This window comes from Sphaeramia orbicularis, chromosome 20, assembly GCF_902148855.1.
Source record: "Sphaeramia orbicularis chromosome 20, fSphaOr1.1, whole genome shotgun sequence".
Lineage (NCBI taxonomy): Eukaryota > Metazoa > Chordata > Actinopteri > Kurtiformes > Apogonidae > Sphaeramia > Sphaeramia orbicularis.
This window is the reverse complement of record NC_043976.1, coordinates 8,061,806-8,078,875: the sequence shown is the minus strand read 5'-3', so window position 1 is coordinate 8,078,875 and position 17,070 is coordinate 8,061,806. Positions and strand designations below refer to the sequence as shown.

At 39.2% G+C, this 17,070-nt stretch overlaps 1 protein-coding gene across 2 annotated transcripts in view; it reads left to right on the top strand.

Moving 5' to 3' along the window:
• The first annotated feature begins 1,431 nt into the window (after positions 1-1,431).
• plcd1a (phospholipase C, delta 1a) overlaps positions 1,432-17,070 on the top strand; it is an 18,843-nt gene continuing 3,204 nt past the window's right edge. Inside the window, exons 1-12 of one of the 2 annotated variants that reach the window (XM_030123550.1) lie at positions 1,432-1,610; positions 4,582-4,740; positions 9,683-9,911; positions 10,608-10,737; positions 10,826-11,054; positions 11,162-11,363; positions 13,718-13,862; positions 13,948-14,100; positions 15,041-15,190; positions 15,285-15,441; positions 15,723-15,839; positions 15,927-16,105. In XM_030123550.1, coding sequence (XP_029979410.1) covers positions 1,580-1,610; positions 4,582-4,740; positions 9,683-9,911; positions 10,608-10,737; positions 10,826-11,054; positions 11,162-11,363; positions 13,718-13,862; positions 13,948-14,100; positions 15,041-15,190; positions 15,285-15,441; positions 15,723-15,839; positions 15,927-16,105 — 1,881 coding nt within the window. In that variant the 5' untranslated portion in view covers positions 1,432-1,579. Of the gene's footprint in view, positions 1,611-2,614; positions 2,787-4,581; positions 4,741-9,682; positions 9,912-10,607; positions 10,738-10,825; positions 11,055-11,161; positions 11,364-13,717; positions 13,863-13,947; positions 14,101-15,040; positions 15,191-15,284; positions 15,442-15,722; positions 15,840-15,926; positions 16,106-17,070 lie in introns of those variants that run through there. The other variant, XM_030123549.1, reaches the window with a different exon arrangement.

Sequence of the window (17,070 nt, the reverse complement as noted above, 5' to 3'; positions counted from 1 at the left end):
TGCAGATTGATGCTGTTCCAAAGTGATGGATACATCAGGGTGACAAAGGTTAAATGAAAGACGGATGAAGTGATTACCCATAATGCCTAGTGCCTACAAGCCTGTGGGGCAGTGTTGATTTGGGGCTGCTTCAGTTGTGTTGTGTCCAAAGAATGATGAAGATAAATGTTCTGACACAGTATAACCTTACTGAAACAACATGCTGTGTGGTTATGATTAAATAAGATTAGTCTTTTTCACTTGTCAGTTCATTTTAGGAAAGGGTTCCTTGGTTTCAAGCAAGACTTACACTATATTGACACCAGATGCAATATGTTTAAGTACAGTCCATCCCATTGTATTGTTCTGGGGTGTGCCACTGTCTGTCTTACCCTCAAAAGAAAATTACTGTAAAAGACAATAAAGTAACAGAACATGCTAAGATGAAGAGGGGCAGTTTTCTGCTCCACTCCAGATCAGAAATGAAATATTTGTCTCTGTTTAGGAGGCCAAAATCTCAGACACCTAAAACAAAGTCCTTAACTTGTGCTGATCAGCTCATGTGGTCTGGGAGTGGGACTGTCAAAGAGGCAATTGTTGGGTTTACTTTGTAGGTCCTCGTGGTTTGCCAGACGGGGCTGTTTTTTCACAAGACTTACCCCGGCACGAGAGTTCACATGGAAAGAACAGACTGGCAGACACTGATAGCCTAATAAAGAAGCACAAAGAGGCATCTGTTTAGTTCTTGTATATTGCATTTTAATAAGAAACAGGAGCTCCCTTTCAAAGATGTGTCTTGAAGGTGTCCTGCCTTAATGTGGCGTAAATAAAAACAAAATAAATGTCTTTGTAAAAGCTGGTCAGCTGCCAGAATTACATTTTTGAGAGAGCAAAAGACGGGCTTGGTGTACTTAATAACTCTGCTCCTTTTTTTTTTTTTTTTAGTTTGTGCTGTTGCGTTAGCACATTCTTGTGTCAGCACTCATCCGACCACTCTGCTGAAAAGGAGTGCATGCTGTCAGCAGGACTTGATACTTTAAAATCCTTGTGTATTACAATAATGATGGTTATTTACTTGTACTGTGGAGTGATTGTAGTCTCTGTTGTCTGCAAGGTCAATGCAGTGTTGTAGGGAGGAGAGGCAAGACCACACCTCAGCTCTAAATGCCAGGCCTTTACAAAAGTAAACAAATCAAATTGCATTTTGGGTACCACAGTGGCCCATTCTATTCCATTCTATCAGATTAATGCATACATATTACATTCAATGCAATATATTTCAGGTGTATGTGAGTCCTTAAGGGTATATTTTTTATATATGTTGGTAGAATTCCATGCAAAGGTGTAGTTTCCACTGGCAGAGAGTTGAATCAAAGTCATAACACCAAACACTGGTGTTCTTGTCAGACCGGTGTTGCAGTGGGTGTGAGCTGAGGGTGCGTAAGAGCCTGGTGAGTTGGAATGAACTGCGCAGTGTATGGGTCGCCTCAGAGGGGAACACAGGTTGGATTTTTCCTCACACAGAACAGAGAGGGTTTATGGTATTTCCTAAACTGAAGACACTTCTGAAGAGAGGCTTCGGCGGTTGATTCTGGTTGAAATGGAGCCAAATGGCACAGCGGGGAAGCATGGTGAGTTTGACGCACGGATTTGACTCTACCGCGTATTTTCTGTAAGAGATTCACTTTGACGCAAACCAATCCAAGAGCACCTGGTGTGTTTGATCTGTTGTGTATCATCTTGCAACTTTACCTACAGGTGTTTTCTATGTCTAGAGGGAAGGAACGGCTTATTAAGCGCCATTATATGAGCTTATTATAAAACAGCTCTGTATAAACTTTTTTTTTTTTTACCAAAAGAAAATATATCCGCCAAGTCCCTCTATTTCCAGGATGCCTTTTTTTCTGGTGTCAAAAGTATGTAATACATTATGATCATCCATTTCAACTCACATTCTGCTCTGTTAGGTTTCTGTAAATTGGTTTAGAGTCTGGTTTCGACCAACTCGATGTTTAAAGCGTCATGAGATAACTTTTGTTATGATTTGGTGCTATAAAAATAAAATTTGATTGATTGATGATTGATTGACATGCAGAAGCTCTGAGTTGTCATTAGAACAGTTTTCTAAAATCCAAGTTCATGAAACAGCATTGAGTACCTATCCCACTGGCACTCAATACAAACGGCATTTTATTACTTTGTGCTGTATTCATTGTAAAACAGACCACTTCATAAACCACTTTTTCCTCCCAATATACTGTTATATTCATTCAAATGTCTGTGTTTTGGATGAATTCACTAGGAAAATGCTTACCAGTTTTTTCCTCGAGTGCTTGGTTGCATTTGTTTCCTGTTGTCAGGGACTGTAATGCATTAGTCATTTCAGCTGTTTGTCAGTGCGCTATTCTTAAAACCATTATGGAGCAAATGCAGCTAAATGATGGTCAAACCACTGACAGTCGATACAGTTTTTATGACTTTGAGCTATTAAGATGATACCGTTTGACATCGGTGACATACAGGTGTTGTCCAGAGTGTGCGCTGCGCACAGCTGGAGCTCCAGCGCACAGCCGCTGTAACAGCAGATGAGCTTTTAGACCCGCCCTATGGGGGGGGGGGGGGGTTACGTGGTGTGTGCTTCTCTTCCACGCTGAACACCGTTAAACCTCGACTGGATGCTTTTTTAAAGTAAAAAAGTTTGTTTGCAATGTCTTGTTTGCGTAAAAGCCCGAAAAGGACAAAATCAGAGGAGAAGGCATTCCAGGAACATGTGCGGAAAGTTGCGCTGGAGAATGGAAAACGTCTAGGTAAGTCCCCCAAAGGTGCGAATGTGCTGAGTTTACGTGCAGGGAAGAATGACGCGCTCTGATTATTTTGCCGACACTGGCAGACGCGCACGCACGTATTCCAGCTCTTATACTATTGACATAACCTGGGTTTTTGGAGATCTTTATCTTTATCAGTTAAAACGATTTATTTACACTGTGTTTTTGCGATTGTTCTTTTTTTGTGGAGGCTTCCTCTTTGCCTGAAGCGGTGAAAATTTCTCTTTGTGCCACGGTGACGACCAAATGTGGCTGCAGCCCAGTGGGAGCTGGGTTGTAGTGCTACTGCCGTGTGTTTTTTACTGTTTTGTAAAAGTAAATGTGTGTAAAATGGGTAACAACAGATAGGGACGCATTGGTTGCGTTTCTTTTCTGTCACTCTTGTCACCTGACAACTTTTTCCAGCATTTTTTTTTAATGGCTCCAAAAAGACTTCACAACCATGTAAATTGTTAACTTTCGCAGTCACCTGACTTTAAAACAACAGATTGCGCCATCTTGTTTATGTTGTTCATCTTGTAGTGTGGTGTCCATGGATGGAGCATATTTTGTGGTTATTATGAAGCTCTTAAATAGAAAAGGGCCACTGTGAGTCGTGTAATTACCTGATACCTCAAAGGCACCATTCCCTGTTATTCTACTTTAACTCCTATCTTGTCCAAGCTTGCCTCATGGAGTGCAAGTCCTGGTTCATTTCTTAAGAAGTATTGTATCTGAAACGCATTTCTGAGCACCAAAAAAACCCCAAACAAACATATGATTCCCATCAGCTTAGTTCATGAGTCACATTTAGGATTTGGGAAGTGTTCAACATATAAATCATATTTGTGCCTGTTTTCTTTTCTGTGACACACTCAGAGTATGAAGCTCATAGGTGACTATAAAAACGTGTGCTTTTTTCACAGTAAAGTAGATTACATGAAAAAGGAGATGACAAACAAGCCTAAGCTGCTACTGCAAGCTGAGAGAGTTAAGCTCTAAACAGAAAGCCTGACTGAGCAGAGGCGGCGTTCAGGCTCTCAGGCTCCTTCACCCAGTCATAAACAGACTGTGGTGTGATTTGGGAAAAAAATGTCTGCAATGCTGTGGGCCTGCCCACAACCCTGATACAATCCCAAGTGAGTTGCTGAAAGTATCCCCATATGCCCTTTAATCTCCATGTTGACGTGACTTCTTGTTGTCCTGGTGTGGAATGAGTCAAATTCAACAGGCACCTATGACATATCATATGGAACAACAGTCTTAAAGCTTGTGTGATGCAACAGGCTGTTTGCTTCCTCCCAAATATGCTGACAAACATCATTATTACCACATTATAAAAATAGCTGGACCAAACACTGTGTCGTATCTCCCATAACCATCACTGTGTGAGGTTTTGTGGCTTTGTACAGTGTTTGAGAATTATGAATCATTCCTTAGGCAGATGTCACACACCCTTCTCAGAACGCTACAATCAGCAAACTGCTTCACCTGAATGATAAGCCCCCGACACTGCTCATTTATTGTGGAATATTACACAACACTGCAATGTAAATTCAGACCATATTTAGAAGAAACACACAAAGGAAACAGTTTCAAAACAAGATTTAACCCACATGTAATACTCATAATTTGTGCTGCTGATCAGTTGTTATTGACAAATGAGTTTTTGAAGATTTTCAACTTTAGAAATTGCTTAGATACATAAAAAGGACTACAGTTAGACTGCAGTTATTTCCCCGTATAATTGAATGCTTGAGTTTTTGGTGATCTGTCCCATTTGTCCCCCCTCTTGCAGGATTGGAGGGAGATCCAGACTTACAGTTTCTGCTGGATGGTGGGAAGCTCATAAAGATTCGTTCAAGCAGTTGGCAGAAGAGTCGCTTCTACAAACTGGAAGAAGATTGCAAAACCTTGTGGCATGAATCTCATAAAATATTCAAGAGAAACCAAACTTGTAAGTGCCGCTGTTTGTTGTTTGGAGGGAGGGTTGGTTTTGTTTTGGGAGGGGTTTAGTAGTAATAGTAGTAGTAGTAGTAATTTATTGGTCCATTTAACAGAACATGATATACACATGCATACAGTTTGGATTTCTATGTTAAACATAGGCGAAAAGGTGTTTGGCGAAGCAAGAGCTTATGTATGCCTACCCTATTTACAGAAGGGAAAGTTGCAGAAACAAAACACTTGATTCACGTAATGCAAATTGTGTAATACAAGTGGTCATTTACCTGGTTTTGTTCAATTTTCTATCTACATCTATCTTTTTGTTGCTTTTACTGACTATGCTTTTCACATCAGCTATTTTCATGGAACACAGCGTCATAACAGCATAATAAATATAAGGTCAAAATGCTGTTAAAACATGGTAACAAAGGTAAGTATAACCCTAAAATGTGTTACTGTTGAGCTGGTGGATGTTAACAGGTTTAAGATCCTTTTGAAGATCATACAAATTGAATGCACACACACACACATACACACACACACACAAACACACCCTTCAGTTTCCACTAGTTGCTCACAAAATGTGTGTGTTGGTGGTGAATGGAAACAAATGTGCAGCTGAAGTCTTCCTAGAAAATACAGAGTGAATCCTGACTGTATGTGTGTCTATATATGTGATAGACAGATCATTTTCTTCATATTTCTGGTTCAGTGGTTCACTGCCAGTGTGTGGATGTATATCCTCTGGGACGGCCCCTCATCTCCCCCCTCCCATTCTACCGACGGCTGCTGCTACCAGGCCCGATAACCTCTGGCCCGAGCCCGAGCCTTGAACAAACACTGAAAGACAGAGCCTCCAACTATCCAGACTGACACCTTCCTTTCCCAACACACACACTGCATAAACGCAGTGATGAGTTAGAGCGGTGTGGGTGTGTGAATGGTCATGTGGCAAAGCTCAGAGCAGACACCGAACAGAAGTTAGAGATAGGAAATACTGGACACACATGGAAACAAAACAAGCTCCAGATTCAAGCACTTCCCTGTTTACGGAAACAAGGTTCATGTTTTATGACTTTCCTATGGGGTTTATTCTGCAGCGATTGACTAACAAATGGCCTTCGCATTAAGTGGAGAATGTGGGAAGGAAGCTTTCAAGTGGCTTTCTATGAATTATCTGTCGACTTCACAAAAGCATAATGTAAATTGACTAAACAATCTCCTGCTGTTGAAGTTTTTGATCACATCACACAGTCTTCATCACTGTCATCCTGTCAGTTCACACATTCCGCTTAACTTCATTTTAGTCACAGTTTTTAAAAAGAACAGCCGGTGTTTACATTTCCCACACTCATTCCCACACTCAGATAGTGTCATTTGCATTCACACACAGCCGTATGCTCTGTCAGGGTCAGATGAGTTGATGTCCCTGACACATTTATCTGAAGAGGCAGTTTACTCATATTACTGAAAGTGTGTTTGCAACAAAGATTGAGGTAATGACTGCTAAAAACCTAGTATGACAGATGTAGTCTTTGCATATTTATCTGTCACAAGGGGGAAAAGAAAGGACTCAAATGCTCGGAACTGAAGGGAAAAAAAATAACAAGTTTATTTAACAAAATACAAAAACCTAATACAAAAGCTAAATGAGAAACAGAGTCCATAAACAAAAACATACAACACCTGGGTCAGAGTCCGTGGATGAATATGGGTAATTGTCCGGGCTATGGAAAGGAATGAGGAGAAATGGACCAGCGCTGCATGGCTGCAAACCAAAGCCTTAAATAGGCTAGAGGTAATTGGCTGCAGCCACGCAGCGCCAGCAGGTGAGTCTGATGATGATTATTAGAAAAACGGAAAAACTGAGGGTCACAGGCATGACCAAAAGGGAGGAGCTGAGAGTCACACAGGCACAGGTCCTGACATTATCAGAGAAGATTTAACTGAAATATATCATGGGATGATATTCAAATGAATAGAACAGATAATATATGTAGGTGATTACTGTTTTGCATCAAATGTTTCAATTTACATCTAATTTTAGCTGTTTTAAAGTGTATGTTAAGACAAGAGATGTGTAACATTGAAAAAAAAAAGAAAATATTGTAATAATATAATATTACAATAAAAACACAGGATTTATCCTTATTTGGATACAGCTAATTCTTCTGTAATCATTGGGGTGACCTTACAGGGAAAACATATGTACAGAAAATCATCATCGTCAACCTTTAATTCACAATAAAACAGATGCTATGTCACTTTAATGTGAATGTGTGTGTGTTTATGAATAAATGGGAGAATGTGAAATAGTGTTAAACATATTTAGTGCCAGCAATGGTACAAAACGGTACATGAATGCTAGTACATTTTAATATATTAGGTAATAGGGATGTGGATGAATAATTGAGCAGTCAGGTTGTCAAAATGATAAGCATCGTCAATTTTTTTTAATAAGAATCAACTAATTTTTATTTGGGAGAGGGATAGGAGGAGATTTCTCCGTTACTTTATAGTGTTTATGTCACAATTTCTGCCCGAGTATATGTTAAGTAATATGTGAAAAATGTTGTGTGTGGTTTGCTAACTCCTTGGTTGGTCAGTATTTATATTTTTATTACTTGAGTTTAGGTGGCGGGAACACGGTAACAAAAACATTCCAACTAATCAACTTCAACTGAATAATTTAACTTCAAAATGTAATTAAAATGCACTTTCCTATTTGGTCATAATAATAGGTCAAATCATACAATAGCTGAAAAATACATTTTGCACTAGCATACTTTGAATAGAAATTAAAAAAAAAAAAAAAAAAAAAAAAGATGTTTATTCTGTAACTGGTTCTGTCTGCTAGTAATTTTAGAGGGAAATTAGATAATTTACATGATGGAACTGTGAGGTAGCTGTTTTCAGCCTGTTGCAAAAATAATTAGATTCAAGTGAAGCTGCTTTTCTTTTGCAACTTAATGCTGCTTTTGGTTGTTTTTCCGCTCCTCCTCACCCATTTCCTCCGGTTTTCTTTGCTCTTAGATAAAACCCAACTGTAGTGAATATTCTAATATACTGAGACTGGGCTCAGACTTTAACCCGCCTAACTCACCCTTACCGTCAGTGAGAAACATCATCTTCACTCCTGATTATCATCCTCCCTTTGGAGAAAAGACATTAAAAAACACCATCATAAACAGATCCAACCAAAACAGTAATCTCTTTATGTGAAATTTCATGTGGTATTCAAGCAATGCCTGCGTGACACGGATGACATGACTTGGACTTTGTGGTCGGCCTCTCCAGATGGCATTCTCTGAAATCAGTCCAAATTCACAACACTCATCAGCTCTACACTGACCTGTCTTGCTGAACATAATGTGCACAAAACTAAACAAATCTCTTCTGCTGAGCGCTTCCAAGGTATTTTGTTCATCCAGCAGCCGCCTAAGTGTACAAGCCCAACCTTAGGGTGTGTTTTATCACAAAACCCCCTCACTGTTGGGCTTTTCTCTTCAAGTAGTCTGACCTTTAGATTCATCCTGCCCCTATACAGTCTCCAGTTCTCACCAGAACAATTGCTGCTCTTTAGTAGCCTGAACGTGAAGGGCAGAAACACTGATTGTAACCCAGGCTCGACATATGGCCTGTCAGCTAAGCCTGTAGCCATTGGTGTTTAGTTACAAAGGCGGCTGTTGCCATTTACCATCATTACATCATGCAGGGCTGTGCTTGCTCTTCCGTACATTAATCTGCCCGAGAAAAGAGCTCACCCCAATGTATGGCTGAAAACAAGCTCCATATGTAGAGACTATTATCCTCTGCTGTATTTTACACAATAGGGAGTTAAGTGCATAACAAAAACCTGATGAATGCATGTAAAAACACAGCCTAGATATATTGATCATCCAATTTGATGGGATTTGCCTGTACGTCAGCAACTTAGATAAACTATGTACATTGAAGTCATTAAAGCTCCATGGAATGTATTGGTTTTCATGGAGAACTCAACTGTACAGCAGAAAACATCAAAACATTTGAGAGAGCATTTCTTAGACGGTCTCAAGGGTTTTTGACTCATAAAACTTAATTTGTGCTCAGTATACTTAGAGGAACAAAAATATGCTTGGTGAACTTGGATTATAATTATTTATTAGCCTACACTTTAGGTTGTTTCGTAAGGCAGTGCATTGTTTCTTGGTTTTTGTTTTTTTTTATTTAACCTTTATGTAACCAGATAAAATCCCATTGAGATCAAGATTTCTTTTACAGGGGTGACCTGGCCAAGAGGTCAAGCAGCACACACTGTACCATAATGAAAAACAGGTTAAAAGATCAGTGATAACAAAAAAAAAAAAAAAACAGGCAATGATTTTGCGGTATCATCTAGCTAGTGGACCATTTAGCAAGGTCAAAAACAGAGAACTAAAATATTTTGTTTATGTCTTGTTATATATAATTTAAGTACATTTCCTTAAAGATCATCCTTGAAGCCAGGCAGCCGCAGAACAGTTGTATTTCAGTTATTTGTCTTGTGTCTTGTGAGTGTAGACCACAGATATGAGCTTCCCACAGAAACAAAAAGCTTCCTGTTGATAAGAAGTAAAAACAGTTTCTTGTGTTGGTTTGTCGGGATGAAAAGTCTGCCAACGCAAGATACCACAATGACTAAAAGAGGAGCCTACGATTGTGCTCAGGGAAAAACAATAGTTGTTTTTTGTTATTGTAATAATAAAAATAGCTGTTTTGTATCGTATATCAAGTGTTCTTGCTGTTGATTTTAAAGCAGTCACATTTTTTACGGGGGTGTATTTAGAACAGTGACTGTTCTGTCTAGAAGTGGGTTATCTTTAAATATATGGCTTGTTTTTACTGCTTGGGTGTCTTTTAATATTTTTATCACATCTGTTTATGTCAAGTGAAAGGACTTCTAACAAACCTCTTCTCTCTTTTGCAAACAGTCTCCATCGATGACATCGATTCAGTGCGAAAGGGACGTCAGTCTGAGGGGTTCCTTAAGCACACTGACCCCAGTGTTGAAGACCGGTGTTTCTCCATCATCTTTAAGGGCCGCAAGAGAAATCTCGACTTGATGGCAAACCAAGGGCATGAGGCTAAACAGTGGGTTAGCGGCTTGGAGAAGATCATCAACAACATGCACAACCTTAGCCGTCAGCAGAAGAGTGAACAGTATCCTTGACAAAGTATTTAAACAGGAAATGGTTTTGCATCCGTAGTCAAAGAAAGTTAAACTACAGGGAGGAAATAGCCCATAAAGATCCAATCATCCACCACTGACCAAAAACCATCAACTGACGTAAACTGTTTAATACTTGCTGATCCACTAATCCTATCAATACATGTAAATACTTGGTGTAAAATGCAGTTTGTCATCTTTTCATGGTCATCAGATTTGACCCATTTGGACGTTCAGAGGCTCCATAGTGAACGTGGAAACACTGTCATCTTCTACAACATTGATTCACCAGTAAAACCCATGGAGTTTGACAAATGACAGTAGATGGAGACATGATTTTATGTTCAGTTACTTATATATTTTGCAGAACAATTCACTTCTTTCTTCCTTTTTTGTTTTTAATATAATAAAATTTGAATTTACTCTGAGCTTTTATGAACAGCTACACAATCAGTGACTGAAATATAAGAAAATTCATGATTTACACTGAAAAGTGCAAAATACAGTGGATAATATTATACTAAATGGGGATAAATCACTTAAAATAGGTTAAATATAAAGAAAAATTCATTTGGGAACTGACACTAAAGTAGCACTGGGTCTTGAGTATTGCTTCAAGGACGTTGCCAGATCAGAGTTGAGCTTAGGTAAATAAAAGTAAAAATCAAACCTTTACATGTTAATACCAGCTGGATCTTCAACTGCATGCGGAAAGCTGATAAGAATGAAGACAACAAGATGACCCTGAAGGAGCTGAAGCACTTCCTGCGACAGATCAACGTTGAAGTGGATGAGACATATGCAGCAGATCTTTTCAAAGTGAGTCTATAAAAAAAAAAGTTAAAAAAAGTCCTCCATTCATTATTAATGGTAGAATATATAGTTGAATATTTTCTGTGTTATCTAGAAATGTGACAAGTCCAACTCAGGCACCTTGGAAGGTTCGGAGATCAAGCACTTCTATGACCTGCTGACGCACAGAGAAGAAATAGACGTGATCTATGGGAAATATGCACAAACCGAGGGTCAGATGAGCGCCAGAGACCTGCTGAACTTCCTGCTGAATGAGCAGAGGGAGCAGGTATCCATGCAGGATGCCTTAAAGCTGATTGAAAAGTATGAGCTGGATGGGACAGGTAAGGTTGTGTGTACAGTGACTTTATGGACATATTATTACAGCTTTGATGACTCTGAGTTTTCAAATGTCATATTCAGTGTCAAATCTCACTGTTTTGTCTGTCAGCAAAAGAGAAGAAACACATGACCAAAGATGGATTTCTGATGTACATGCACCAGGAGGAGGGGTCCATTCTCAACCCCAAACACAAACATGTGTACCAAGACATGAGCCAGCCCCTCAACCATTACTTTATATCCTCCTCACACAACACATACCTGATGGAAGATCAACTCAGAGGTCCCAGCAGCACAGAGGCTTACATCAAGTGGGTTCTTTCATCAGTTAAATTTTTGCAGCGTAGGAGCTTCATTTGCAACATCACAATAAAAGACAAAAAATTAACACATAGGACACAGATACGTAGATATAGCATAATATTACAATCACGTAAGACAAAGGCCCTGATGTTCAAAAGCTTGTTCAGGTTTAACCTTGTTAAATCATAGACCTGTGTTTCTCTGGTTTGATGGTAATTTGTAGACACTGTTCAGGATATAGTCAAGACAATAGACAGTGTTGTTAGCCTATATGTTATGGCTGATTCATAGAATTTTGGAAGGGGTTAGCCTATGATACAGAGCAGATCTTCATTTGATGGAGTCATTTTAACTTTAAAGTGATGTATAAACATTTCTACTGAGTAATTGCCCTGCCCCCCTAATTGCCCCCGCCATGGGTATTGTTTTTGGATTGGTTTGTTTCTTTGTTTTTAACATTTTCGTAGCAAAGCTATTGGTTGAATTCATACTAAATTGGGTTTAAGGATTGCCAGTGACCTAGAATAAGATGTGGTTACATTTTGGGGAAAGTAGATCAAAGTTCAAATTTTTTATGAATTTTTGAAATCTTTTTTTTTTCTCCATTTACTTATAATGGCTGAAATTTGTCTATGCTGTCTATGTCTATGCTGACATCAGCACATGCATAGACATGATGACATCAGCTGGATTGATGCCAAAATAAACTACAATAAGTGCAAGGGGCAGGGTTTGTTGTGCCTGGCATCTCTTGTTAAATTTAGTTCAGTTCAGTTTTATTTTTATAGCCCAATATCCTAAACCAGATATTTAACTTGCCTGTCTTTAGTCTTTACAATTTGTACAATAAACAAGAATATCTGCCCTTAGACCCCCCCCTCCAATAAAAAAACCTATTACTGGGAAGAAAAAAAAATTGGTAGTAACCTCAGAGCCATAATAGAGATCCCTCTTTCAGGATGGACATACAGTGGAATAGATGTAATATGTATAGACATTTGGATTAACAATGAATGCAGAGGATTTATAGTATGAAAAAAAAAAATTTACCCACTGAAAAACATACAGTGCCTTATTAGTTTGCGTTTTTGTCGACAAATTCTGTGCTCTTGCCAGGATGATTACACTTACCTATTTGTATGAAAATACTACATTTTTTTCATTTGAAAATGTAAAAAAAAGTGGTTATCACCGTCGCCCCAAAGCAAGAATGTTCCCAGTTGGATCTGTCTGTGTAAAGTTGGAATGTGTTCCCCAGGCCATGCAGTTTCCTCCAGGTTCCTCTAGGTTCTCTGGTTATCAATCAAAAACATGTATGCTAGGTTAATTCTCCTATTAGTGCCATTGACAAAGGTACTGATATAGATGTTGAGTTGGTCTCTGGGTGACTTCAACGGCATTCCATGACTTCTCGTGTGAACTATAATGGGTGACAAGCACAGGGTGACAGGGATAATAGAAGTGAACTTTACCTTAGTGTACTTCAGTGAGGAGTTCATCTTATAAGAGGCCATTCATATCAGGTTTTGCTTTAATTTGTCACCCACCTGTGTGTGACTTTAAAGGCTCAGTATGTAAGATTCATTGCTGGTCATTTATTTACACTGCAAATTATTTGGTCTTACAAAGATAAAAAAAACAAAACAAACAAACTTAGATTCAGAAGTGTTAAATAATTTAGCTTGTTTTAAGAATTAATTTCTTATTGTAAGTGTTCATACATATGTAGATATGTTTATTTCTAGATATAACAATCTCAATTCAAGAAATCTTGTCAAGTGAAATTATCTTGCTGCATGGACAGATATTTCACTTGTTTTGAGTACTTTCCTCCTCAGATTTAGTGTTTTTATCTTGTTTTTAGGCACCCCTTTTTTGCAGTGTACGCAAAGTTTATGTTGGAGTCTGTTTAGTGTTGGAAATAGCCATTGGCTGATGTTAGCCAACACTTTCAGTTGGCTAATGATGGCATCAGTTGCCTACATTTATGACAACAATACGCTAATTTCTATGTAGATGAATCAGAAATATTTACATTCATCCCAGTGTTCCTCGGTGCTCGATGTACAGCACCACCTACTGTTGGCTTAGAAAAGCAGTTGGTTAATGTCCTAAACCAACCAGCTCAAGTGACACAGATTCCAACACAAAATTAACATAATTTCACTAACAGATGTAAATTCTCCATATTGCATTTTTGTAAGTGGGGGCAAAGGAGGAACTATTCTAATCCAGATTCTGGAATAAACATATTTTTGTGCATTTGTGCGGGTTTCTGTGATTTAGCTAAATTATGCTAGATAAGCAATGCCAGTGGTTTGCCAGGAGTACAGATGTTCATGAAAGTTTTATCTCATGGCAGAGCGTTGATGAAGAGTTGTCGCTGTGTGGAACTGGACTGTTGGGACGGGCCTAACGGAGAGCCTGTTATTTACCACGGCTACACACTCACGTCCAAAGTGCTCTTCAGAGACGTCATAAAGGCCGTTAAAGACTACGCCTTCAAAGTACGTGAGATACTACTTGAGACTGCTGGTTGTATCGGTCATATGATTTCATCCATAGATGCTGTGAGTCTCTGTGTTTTTTCAGACGTCTGACTACCCAGTGATCCTGTCCCTGGAGAACCACTGCAGTGTGGATCAACAAAAGCTCATGGCTCATCATATGATCGCCATCCTGGGCGATGCTTTGCTCACCAAACCTCTGGGTGACACTCTCCCTGGCAATTTCCCCTCACCTGAGGTACATGAGCTCTCTGATTCATCTGAACTAATGTTTCCTTGTTAGAAACACTCATTCAAATAAGCAGCAAAGGAAGACCACACCTATAGTATGAATTCCACATGTTACATTAATTCCCTTGAGTTTCTTCACTTTCCTGTTTATTCCAACCAAGTAATAGATTTTTCTGGGAAAGGAAGTTGATGAAATTTAAGTAATTCCTATCCTCATTATGTGAGCACCAAATAAACCACCTCCACATAATCAAGAAGAATCGCTGCTTCTCCTGTCTGTGCTGATATGTTGGTACAGTAACGATTTTTTTTCCCATTTTATTGGCCTGTCTATTGTCTTAAAACAGTTGACAACTAACTGACATGATCTTCCTGTGAGGCTCAGTTGTTTGATAAGAAAGTTGGAATTTAAGGAGTTGGAATTTTGCGTTGGTCCTCAAAGCATGCAAGGAATTGGCTTCCTTCCTTGTTTTCATTTACTGAACTGAACCACAGACATTTAGCCTCTCTTTAAAATCCATGTCTTTTCAACTTTCTAGTTTCCATTATTTCTAAGCCATTGTCATTACTCTTGTGAGTGACATTTGTTACTCCATGAGGAAGACACTGAAAGTCACCCCAATACAGTGGACGACGCAAGGACAGGGGGCAATATTAGCATACCAAATCACCCATCAGCCGCTGTGGGCTCTCCGGCTCCATTGTAAAGCCCACGCAGTGGATGCCTGTGGCATTGTCAGCCTCAAAGGAAAATATAACTGTGCATTACACAACATTTTCCTTTCTGTCATTGGCTGTCGAGAGGGAGTGACCAGCCTTTGCCACGGATGCATGCTTTGTGTCTTTCCCTGCCTTTAGAAATCACATGTGTTATTATCCTAAGCTCATATGATCTGAATGTTTATGAGTTAAGAACATTAAACACCATTTAATCTGTTTCTGTTTAGGAACTGAAGGGCAAGTTTCTCATCAAGGGGAAGCGGTTAAACAAACTGGACGCTATCTTTAATAATAACAGCACGGTAGACGAGGACACAGTGTCTGAGGAGGATGAGGCTGCAGAATCTAAGGAGGGTGAACAGAAAACCAAGTCTAAGGTGTGCCAAGTGCTTCATTAACATTTTAAAATCATAAGACAGGTTTCAGAGAGTGAAATGAACAGACCTGAGCATCTACATTGTCTCATTTCAGAAATCAAAGATCAAACTGGCCAGGGAGCTCTCAGATATTGTCATTTACTGCAAGAGTGTCCATTTTAATGGATTTGAACATGCCAAGGACAACCAGGCCTTTTATGAGATGTCGTCATTCAAGGAGAGTAAAGCTTTCAGTCTGGCTCAGAACTCAGGTAAATACAACATTATCTGACAGATCTGCTTTTAAGACCATAACTTTAAAGCTTTGACTTGTGCAAACAATAGCAAAATGATGAAACATTTACTTTCACATGTTGTCTCACCTCATTTTTATTGGTAATAAATGAATGTTTCATTGAAAGTCACGCCAACTTGAATGAAAATTTATTTTTTTCTGACATAAACAGCACATTTTGTTAGGATTTCCAAAGAACGCATTATGAAAGTTATATTAGATCATCTGTATTGTTTTCTTTTTAATGTCATCTCATAGCAACTGCTTACATTCATCACAACATGGACAAACTCAGCAGGATCTATCCAGCTGGATCCAGAACCGACTCCTCAAACTACAACCCAGTTCCCATGTGGAACGTCGGCTGTCAGATAGGTACACTGCCTTCACTGAGAACAGAAAGTCAGTAGAAATTCAGCAGAATAATGGATTCACCTCCTTCCTCTGACATTCTGTTTATAGTGGCGCTGAACTTCCAGACCCCGTCTAAGGAGATGCACCTGAACCAGGGTCGCTTTCTGCAAAACGGTCTTTGTGGCTACATCCTGAAACCTGGATTTCTGAGAAGTTTCTCCTCACAGTTTGACCCCAGTACACTCACGAAAGGGCCCTGGCTCCAGAAGAAAACCTGTCACATCATGGTGAGATTTAATGTCAATAAAAATGAGTTATTCGGAGATCTGACTACTGATTTAACCCATAAAGACCCAAACAACCACCGGTGACCAAAAGCATCTACTGATCTAAAATGTTTAATACCTGTTGATCCACTAATCCTATCAATACATGTAAATAATTGGTGTAAAATCCAGTTTGTCATCTTTTCAAGGTCATCACATATGACCCATTTGGGCGTTCAGAGGCTCCGTAGTAGTGTCGTAGTACTCAAATCCGGTTTCGGACTAGAGACCATTCTCGAGACCATTTTCTGCTTTCTCTGTCTCGTCTCAGACTTGACCCTTCAAGGACTCAGCCTTGACTTGGTCTTGGAGCACAGTGGGAGGAGAAGGGTTCATAATTTCATAGCAAGACCAACAGATTTTTTTTATGGTCACGTTAACAAAAAGTCCAGTTATCCATCATTGCAAATAAATTTAAATAATGAAAAAAAAAACCTATGGAATGTTGATGGGCATAATGATAGTAAAATGTTCATATGAAGAGTAGACAAAAGTGTGCCAGACCACTCCTATAAACAATTCCCAGTCTAGCTTAGTCTGTTGGCCTAACTGTTGATTATTAACTGGGGTGATGTTAAATCATGGTTATAAAAACTGACTTGTTTTTATGGTCTTGGTCTCAACTCGTTCTTGACTCCTGAAATACTCGATCTCGACTGCATTTGAAAACCAGTGGTCATGGTTTTGACTCGGTCTCGGCCCTTGAAAGACTCAGTCTTGACATAGGCGGTCTCACCCCCCTCACTTTCTGCAGTGAACATGAAAACACCGTCATCTTCTACAGTACTGATTCACCAGTAAAACCCATGGAGTTGGATCAGTGACAGTGGATGGAGACACTTGGTTTATGTTCAGTTAATGATAGATTTGCTAAAAAGTTCAGTTCAAAGTTCATTTGGGAACTGACACAAAAGTAGCACTGGGTC